The sequence below is a fragment of the Pundamilia nyererei genome, unplaced genomic scaffold (genome assembly GCF_000239375.1).
Source record: "Pundamilia nyererei isolate P.nyererei 1_Seehausen unplaced genomic scaffold, PunNye1.0 scaffold00007, whole genome shotgun sequence".
Taxonomy (NCBI): domain Eukaryota; kingdom Metazoa; phylum Chordata; class Actinopteri; order Cichliformes; family Cichlidae; genus Pundamilia; species Pundamilia nyererei.
The window spans coordinates 1,123,271-1,133,281 of NW_005187408.1; the positions used below are offsets into that span (position 1 = coordinate 1,123,271).

Sequence of the window (10,011 nt, forward strand, 5' to 3'; positions counted from 1 at the left end):
AACTATAACTAATGTGAAAAGAAAGAGTGTACTGTGGGCTGCATAATTGGTGACACAAAACCACAAACACAAGGAAACTGAGGATGACGTGATGACAGTTATATGTGGCATCACAGGGCTCAGACACCTGGCCCTGTGTGTCCATATGGAAGAGGCCTCAAGGCCATATGGCTTATATGTGTGTGTCTCAAACTCTATTGAAGGCTGTGCTATTTGTGTTTGTATGTTTGTCTACTTGTAAGTTGTGAGGGGCCTAAATCTTTTTGCAGAGTCACTTGTAAGTCATTTAAGTTGTGGATGAGAAATTGGTTGTGACTGGGAGGTTAAGACCTCCTTGTCCCTTGAAATAACAAAAGCATGACTGCATTGACATTTCTAAATCCATATCCTGGTCTAAGCCCGCTCATACTGTTGATCAGCAGGTCTTGTTTTTGAGTCCACTAAATCGCACTTGTGATATGCTTAGTTTCGTTTACTTTGAACTTTTTCACCCTCACACTCCAATTTAGCCAGTCTAATAAGCCTGGGTGAAGGGAGAAGGCTAATTCTGATCAATTTACAATGTAAAGCTACTGTTTACCCAAAGCTCTGACTTACCTAACAGGAAAGATATACACAGAAATTAATGTCCACACATGCAAAAGTTCTGTTTTTAGTGGGCAGCATCATTGTCAGTTTTCCCACATCTGTGGTCCATGTCCTACAAACAGTCTGTATAAAGATTAGCCTGTGATCTGTCCTAATAATTGGCTATTCAACCGAGCTGCCATTAAGGAAGCCCTCATAAACATATTGAACTCATGTCTAATCCTTTATAATGCATCAGCAGATCAGTGGGTGCGTATTGCTTCATTGCTACCCTGGAATGGGTTTGTATAAACACAGAGACGTGGACACACGCACACACGGTGCACACACACACTGATGGATGCGGTGAATTTTGGGCTTCGGAAATACTCAATAGTTAAAATGAAAGACCAACCAGTGCATCGGTGACAGGCAAGGTGGAAGCAGAGAAGAGGAAAGGGGGTTGGGGGAGGGAGTGGAGGAGAGACGCTGGCGCCCCGCCAACGTTGACGAAAGCTGCTTAGCCCACCCAGTTGCCATGGATACAGTGAGGAGCAGCATGTGTGTTTGTGTGTGCGGCTGTGTGAGAGAGAGCTAGAGAGAGAGAGAAAGAGAAAGAGGGAGGGAGGGAGGCAGACAGAGAAAACCAGCAGGCAGGCGTTAAAGCAAGTCAGAGTGGGAGTGAAAGAGCACCAGACAGCAGGGTGGAGGGAGAGAGAGAGAGAGAGAGAGAGAGAGAGAGGGTGAATGTATGTGCGCCAGAAAGAGAGAGGATAAAAAGGTAGCTAAAGAGCTCGAGGGAGACGATAGAGTGGGAGCAATAGAGTACTAGATAATGGAGGTGCACTCAGAGTGTGTGGAGCCTCCTGTGGCCCCTCAGTGTGACCCTCAGCCTACAGGGAAGATCAACAAAGCTGCCTTCAAACTCTTTGGGAAGCGGCGCACTGGATCTGGAATGGCCAGCTTCTTTTCCTTCAGGAACAAAGGGGCTACAAACAGCGGAAACAACGGGAATTCTGACAATGGAAATTCTTTGAATGGAAACAGCTCAGGGGCATCGGCGGAACTTGTGAGGAGCAAAACCCACGATGGACTAACAAGCTCTAATAACGACACTGATGGACAGAGAGGGGAGGGACTTGCAGGCCTGGAGGTGGGGCCGGTGAGGTCTCTGAGCAAATCGCTAAGTTTCTTCTCTCTTCTCCGACGCGGGAGTTTTAGGTCGAGTGAAAACGGAGGAGCAGGACTTGTCAGAAGAGGAAGGGGCCTGAAAGGGTTTTTCAGCAGCATGCGATGGAGACGTAAAGACAAAACAAATGAGGGCGATGGAGAAGAGGCGGAAGCAAAGAAGGACAAGGATGGAGACGCTGCTGATGCTGAAAAGGTAAAGGACATTACTCTAACCCTTGAACCACCTCCCCATAACCACCAAGCAGACTGTGAGGATGCAGAAGCAGGACCTAACCTCCAAGCACTAGAGACTCCCACCACGAGTGTTACCATGACACCTCCACACTGTGTTGCCATGCCAGGGCCATCTGGTGAGCCAGACTCTCCCTTTCCCTACACGCCCACTGACTCACCACTGCGACCACCCATCCAAAAAGCCAAAGCCTCAATTTCCAGTCTCACCCCCTCCCTTGCTACACCCCCTTTGGATCGCTGCAGCACTGGTGACCCACCATCAGAGCCCTCTGTGGACCGACTCTGCTCCCTCCTCTTCACTGACGTCACGTCCCTCAAGAGCTTTGATTCTCTCACAGGCTGTGGTGACATTATTGCTGATGCCGATGAAGAGGGCCCAGTGGGTAATGGGGGCAGTGGTACCAGCAGCAGTAGCAGTGGGGGAGGAGGAGGTAGCGTGGGAGTGGGTATTGGGAGAGTTGTTGGTATCACCAGTAGCATCTCCCCATCTAAACCCCCTTTATCTTCTCAGATGTCCCAGCCCATGTTCTCTGTCTCCCCAAACTCTGCACCTGCCTCCCTCCCTGCCCGGACCAGGGCACGACCTCAACCACAACAGCACCCACCCGGGAGTGGTGTGGTGGCCTACATGGGTGGAGGGGAAGAAATGGCAAGTCCAGAAGGAGTGGACGATGCAGACATGCAGGGACTCTGGCACATGTTGCCTTCCACAGGAGACAACTCCCCTGCATTGCCCCGATCGCATCAACCTTCCTCCTCTACCCCTACTTCTACTTATCCCCCTCGCACCAACCCTGCTAGCAGCTACCTTCCCTCAGCTTCCAGGAGTTCAGATAGAAAGGTACCACAGGTGAAGGCGCTGGGACTCAGTAAGATTCCAGTAGTTGGTGGAGCGGGAAGCCGGGCAGCTAAACCCCCTCTCCCTCACGCACATGGTCGTCACCCTACATCGCCAGGTGAAAAAGAGCCGCTTAGTGACGAGGGCTACTGGGACACACCGTCAGCAACACCTACAGCAACACCTGACGAAAGTGGGCTGCAGCATAACCAGAATATGGCCCTATCACGTGACAGTTGCTCTGGAGACCACCTGTATGACCTCTACAATGATCCTGAAGAAGAAGCAGAGGATCAGGAGGGAGATGAAGATCCAAACAGCTCGCCCTCTCCGTCCACTGAACACAAAACCAGCCCCATCTCCCAAGCAACTCTGCCTTCCTCCTCCTCCTCTTGCTCCTTCCGATCAATGAAAGGCAGCGCCAGCCTTCCTCGAGAATCCAAGATCCCGGTAAGCACCAAACCAACCACACCCCCTCACTCTGCAAGCCAGTCAGCCCTGTCGTCCGTCCTAGAGGCTGAATCAACTCCACCAAAGACGCAACCGCCTCCTCCGGCTCGCACCAGAATCCCAGTATCCAAGGTGCCAGTTCGTCGTTCTGGAAACAAATCTGGCGGCACAGCCAGAGGGACTGCCCACAAGAAATAGCTTCTGTCACATGGGTGATTTTCCGCTGGACTGGAGTGCACATTGCTACACTGCAGCTTACGTAGAGCCAAATGTTTCCCCAGACAAAGAAAAATGTTGAGCTGTACAGTCAATGGCCTAGGAATTCCTCTCAAATCTTTAAATCTCTCATTCCTTAGGCGTGTTGGCTCACGAACAGCTACATTAGAGTAAGTGCTTTGTTCACCTGAGAAAGTCACTAGGAAACTTGAAAAAGCTAGGTTAACATTTTGCAACCCTCCTTAAACCTTTGGGGGTTGACTGTTGACAATCTGTTAACTATACGACCACCACTTTGACAGAAAACAAAAGCAGAGCACCTTTTTTTCTTTTATGTTTTTCTTTTAGATTTCCACAATTTGTTTAACTCAATCTGATAGTAAGGACCTAATCTAATCAACATTATTATTATTATTATTATTATTGTTATTATTATTATTATTATTATTATTATCTAATCTGTAATACGTACCTCCTAATTCTCTGATTTTAGAGCCAAAGTTTTTTGATTTTGTCATAGTTTGGAAAAGTCCCAACAGTTTTCCTCCATTTTTCCTTTGGTTGCTGTAAATGTTTTTTTTAACATGGTCTTTTGCTGATCGCACACTGGTTTTAAAACTATACATGAACTCTGAACTGCTTTTATTATCTACTTTGCAGCTACAAAGCTATCCTGCAGAAGGTCACACTGCATCTCATACTTTTTAAGATCGATTAGCGGATTTCTTTTTTTAAAATCTATTTGGACTAACTTTGGCTTCAGCCTTTGTACTTGGATCTCACTCACACCCGGCTGCTTCACTGGAAGTACATTCACAGAATTTTAATCTCTGGGATTTACAAATGTTTAAATACCAATGGAAACCTGCAAAACTATCGCAATACATCAACCTGGAGGGATCCCTTGCACTAAGGCTTCGTTGTCTGTGAACACACGCACATGCAGAATCATACACACACACACATACACATTTCTTCTCGCTCTCTGCATGTAGTGCCACATATCAAGGCACAAAGGTCAGGGAACGTCATCTAATGCTGAAGGATCTGACACATGCGCACTGCTCAACCTTTGGCACTGTATTTGTAGCTACACTGGATAACTTTCTTCTCTACGAACACATGCACAAACACATTTTTTCTAGCTAGTACTTTGTTCTTCACTGGATTTCGTACTGTTTTTATAGACTTTCCCTTTCCGCAATCATACTGCACGGATCCTTAACTGTGACAGCACCAGCTTTCTAACACTCTGCCTTGTCTTCTTTCTGTTACTCTCTGTTAGCATACTGTATAGGCTAATGTGGATGGATGACAAGTGCCAGTTTAGAGAACTAGGATATTATACATAGCAAAATTTGGGAACTAATGCTAAATGATTGACCTCGCCCCTTCTCCTCCTGGCTATGAATAAAACAAAACAAAACAAAACAAAAAACAATGTATAGCCTAATTTCACGAGCCACCACAGCTGCGAGTGAATGTGAATGTAGCTTGACATTGTAATGGATATTTGTGAGGACATAGTTTTCTGTGTTCTACTATCCTCTTTGTCCCTCTTTTGTGGGGGCAAGACAAACTGGATTTGACTCTTTTCTAAGTCCCCTGTGGCTTACATTGCAAAACGCCGCTTGTTTTAGAAATAAGAAGGTGTGTTGCAGTCCTAGAAGGCCTTTGTTAGTGATTCAGTGCAATCAGTTAAAAGGGAGCAGGTTGGTCCCTTATAGGGATTTCCATAGAATTTTCATAGGATATGCCAAGTTTAATGTAATCATTCCCACAGAAGCTATCAGTGACACTTGAGTGTCATTCTCGTTCTTTAAGCCATCTCATCTCATTTAGAGTCTAATGATTGATCCATGACACTGCTCCGGGTTCAGATATCTATTCAGCCTCCCTATGGTGTAGTGTAGGCAACCATGGAGTAACCTGATTCCGAGACTGCAGTAGGAACTCTCCTAGCCAAATAAAAGGGCGCCCTAGAGGTCACCTGGGAAGCAGCAAGTGATCATGTCGGTTCACATTTTCCCTTTCTTTAGCTTTAGACCTTTAGCTTCCTTTATTCATTGCTGATTGAGAAAAAGATTTGTTTTTTAAGTAAAGTATTTTTTTGGTTGATGTTATTGGTTGGCAAGATTTTACTTGGATTCCTTTAACAGTCAGATTCTGTAGAACTGAAAGATGACAGGTCATTATGCAATCAATGTCCACCAGGTTTTGTTTAAATACAGGACATCACTCTATCCAACATGTCACTGTTTCTTAGCTTCATCCAGGTATGACATGGCATGATACAACTGTTGCACTGGGACACACTCTTACTCCTGAGGTCACCATGTTTCCATCATGGGCTCACCAACACCAGACTCAGCTCAATGTATTTTTTGCAGGCACACACTTCTCTTTTTTTTCTGGGCCTTTATGTGATCATTTGCTCTGATGAAAAGCAGATTTCCCCCCCTCCTTTATGTTTCTATCTGTTTATATTGTGAAAACCTCATTACATTTTTAATAAAGAAAACTGTATTTGCGCTGATAGATGAGCCCCTGACTCTTTGTAAGCACGTTTACACCATCATAGGAGTTATGTCCTTTTTGTGTTTGGAGAAAAAATAAAATGGAGGTTGAATTCCACTTCTCTCATCCCACCCCTCATGTCCTGCTGTCTTAAATCCCTAAGGATCAGCCTGAGTGAGAAAAGGTGATGCATTGAGTAGAATGTAGCTTTAGTTTTTGGATATTGTTGTGGTCCAGCACTTAGGGAGAGGTCATTCTGGGTCGGGGATTACAGGTTATCAATAAATCCTATTGATTGCTGACATGAAAGCCCGACAGATGCGTCCCTAGCTACTGTTGGTCTCTGTTGGGGAAAGAAAGGAGACAGACAGGCATGGTGATGACAAAGAGAGACAACTGATGCATGTGGATATGAGACCCGTGTGTGTCCTGAATAGATGAAAAGTATAGTCGCATTTTTTCAAGAATGGCTCATGTTGCTAGAAAAAGCTTATATGTTGTGGTTTATCCATGTGAAGTAGGAGGAGGATTTGGTGCAGTGCGAATCCCCTTTGTAATGGTGCAGCAATTCCCCCTCCCTCTTTATCCAGCTCTCTACACTCCGAGGTTTATGTAAAAGCCTTACGTAAGACCATAACACTCACTTGTACCAGCCCACCACATCAAAGCCAGGGATGCTGACAGTAAGAATGGTGCGTAATGTTGCATGTGTGTGTGTGTGTTTGTATATATCTGTGTCAGCTGATCTCATCAGTAATCTGCTGTTTGGCTGCTCGATGTGGACAGTTGTTCTCAGTGTGAGCCATGTTTGTGCTTATTTGTTTTCGGCCATAAATCTGGTTAAAGAGTGCAACAGAGAGCACTGAGTTTCTGATGAACAATGGGGTTCTTATTCAAACCAGTGAGGAAGAGAACAAGGGAAGGACTCATGGTGAAAAGCAAAGAATAAGTGGCAGAATAAGATTTATTGTGAGTATGTGAATGGGTTTGAAGAGCTTCAGTGCTCTTAAATGAAGCTTTTATTTAGCTGGTATAACTTCTGATGATCACCAGCCACAAGTATCCACTTGTCACTGGCCACTTCATTAGGTACAGCTTGCTAGTAGTCCATGCCAGTCTCCTGTTCCACCACATCCCAAAGGTGCTCTATTGGATTGAGCTCTGGTAACTGTGGCGGACATTTGAGTACAATGAACTCATTGTCTTGTTCAAGAAGCCAGTTTGAGATGATTTGAGCTTCGTGATATGGTGTCTTATCCAACTGGAAGAAGCCATCACATGACGGGTACACTGTGATCACAAAAAGTAGACATGGTCAGCAACAAGCTGTGCCATTCAAACGACAATCAGCTGGTTCTTAGGAGCCAATATGCAATAAAAATGTGCAATAAAAATATCTCAGACAACACCACCAGCACCCTGAACTGTTGATACAAGGTAGGATGGATCCCTGCTTTCAGTTTGTTTACACTAGATTCTGACCCTACCATCCAAATGTTGCAGCAGAAATCATGATTCAGCAATTTTTCCCCTAATTTTCTACTGTCCAGTTTTGATGAGCTCTAAAATTCTTTCCATATATGAGTGGCACCCGGTGTGGCTTTGGTCTTTCGTAGCCCATCTGCTTTAAGGTCTGGTAGTGGATGACCAGTAGTTTTGCTCTAATAGATTTAGACCTACAGTTTGCTTGTAGGCAAAATATTCTAGCACGGGCTGTAGTAAATAACAAATAAGCATTTACTGCTGTCATAGTACTGTAAGTAAAAGTACTACCAGTTGAATATAACAAAAAAAATGAAAAAGAAAGACTACACTACCTATCTGGTGGTAAAGAAAAGAAATTCTAGCACAGACAGAGAAAAATGAAGGCCACTAGTATTTACAAAAACACAACATCTTGATGGTAGGTAGGCTTTCCTGGCCTTGATAAATGTGTGTGAGTGCATGTGTGTACGACAGAGCACCATTCAAAAGCTGTACCCCACATTCTGCATGGCAGCCTCTCCACAGTTGTTCCCATAGTAACTCCACTAGGTCAACCAATAAAAAGAGGGGGCTGGGCAGGAAGGAGGATGGGAGTCTGTTTGGGGGGTGGGTGCTGACACAGTGTGTGAAAGATGTGATTGGAGTTGAAGTGCTGCAGTAAAAAATGCATACAAAGACAATAAAACACCAAGTGAAGCCTTTAGAAAAATGGAAATGCAATACATTTGAATGTGTGTGACCTTCAGCACACAACACATCTTTGCATCACTGGATTTCAACTTTCACTTTTTAGTCTGCCTTTTGAGTGACACTACAGTTCATCTCAGGGAAAAATTGTGCAATCTTCCTTTTATTAAGAATTCATGAAGCGCAAAGATTTTGACCCTTGAAATGGGCACATCTGTTTGGTACACCGTAAAGACGAGAAGATCCAGTACAGTATGACGCTAGTACAGCTGTAACCTTCAGAATGTGTAAGTCTAGTTTATTCCTCAGGACGCCAGACAGTCCTGGATACCAAACAATGTTAAGCATCACATGGTTATGACACCAGTAAGTTCTTTCTAAAAACAGCATGTGCTCATCTAGAGTGATAAATTCTGCTTTGAAATGATAAAACAGAAAATGTGATTAACTTGCAAACTGAATATGACCGTGTCAGGCATGAAGCAAAATGATTCAAAATTTAATTATCAATCACAAGATAAATATTGAGAATATTAAAATGTAAGGTCAGACACAGCAATACAAAGTACAAAGATTTGAAATTTTTACTCAATATTGAATTAAAAATTATACTAAACTGAGTTTGTGCTAAAACTTTCCTGAGATTACCATCTTATACTAACTCAATTCTCAAAATAAATTTCCCTAAAAGCATTAATATAATATATAATATAATATACAATATGATGACCACATTAAAATAATCAGTCTAACGTAGTGAATCCATGGATGTATCTAGACATGTATAGTTAAAGGAGCTTGCAAAGAAAAGCGTCTGGACTTCTTTAAGTTAAGTCCAGACGCTTTTCTTTGCAAGCTCCTTTGACTACGATGACCTGGATGACTGAGAACCTTCACAGACACCTAGACATGTATAGCTATACTTAAGCATTATTGGTGTTTTGTGAAGAGCAGGTGTATAAAATCACCTAGACACATAGACTGCTTCTACAAACATCTCTAAGAGGATGGGTCGCTCTCAAAAGTTCAGTGAATTCCAGTGTAGTTCTGTGATAGGCTTCACAACTAGACTGTACAACAAGTCTAGTCGTGAAATTTCCTCACTAATAAATATTCGACAGTCAACAGTTAGTGATAATATAACAAAACTGAAGTGATTGGGAACGACAGCAACTCAGCCATGAAGTAGTAGGGCATGTAAAATAGTGGGGTTAGCAGATGCTGAGGCACAAAGTGTGCAGAGGTCGCCAACTTTCTGCAGAGTCAGTCACTACTGACCAAACTTCATGTGGCCTTCAGATTAGCTCAACAACTGCATAGAAAGCAGCCGCATCTGAGCCTTAGCAATGATGTAAAGCATGTCGTCACTGGACTCTAGAGCAGTGAAGACGTGTTCTCTGGAGTGACGAATCACACTTCTCCACCTGGCAATCTTAAGGACGAGTCTGGGTGTTGCAGTTGCCAGGACACCGGTACTTGTCGGCCAAGAGTCAAGTTTGGTGGAGGGATGGTAATAGTGTGGGTTTCGGTTCCTTTATTCCAGTGAAAGGAACACTTGATGCTTCAGTATACCAAGACATTTTGGACAATTTCATGCTCCCAAATTTGTAATAACAGTTTGGGGATGGCCCCTTCCTGTTCCAGCATCACTGCACCAGTGCACAAAGCAAGGTGCATAAAGACATGGATGAGTTTTTTGTGGAAGAACTTGACTGGCCTGCACAAAGTCCTGACTTCAGCCACGTAGAACACCTTTGGGATGAATCAGTGACCCTTAGCCTGACCTTCTCATCCAACATCAGTGTCTGACCTCACAAATGTGCTTC

General features: G+C 44.0%; 1 protein-coding gene across 1 annotated transcript; it reads left to right on the forward strand.

Moving 5' to 3' along the window:
• Positions 1 to 1,292: 1,292 nt before the first annotated feature.
• amer2 (APC membrane recruitment protein 2) lies at positions 1,293 to 6,032 on the forward strand. Its single transcript, XM_005722469.1, has 2 exons — positions 1,293 to 3,666; positions 4,157 to 6,032. Exon 1 carries the CDS (start codon positions 1,403 to 1,405, stop codon positions 3,476 to 3,478), a length of 2,076 nt encoding a protein of 691 aa, XP_005722526.1. The 5' UTR covers positions 1,293 to 1,402; the 3' UTR covers positions 3,479 to 3,666; positions 4,157 to 6,032.
• The last annotated feature ends 3,979 nt before the right edge of the window (positions 6,033 to 10,011 follow it).

Bases quoted from the DNA above. Each gene is read 5' to 3' on its own strand.
- amer2 (XM_005722469.1), top strand. From the start codon at position 1,403: ATGGAGGTGCACTCAGAGTGTGTGGAGCCTCCTGTGGCCCCTCAGTGT.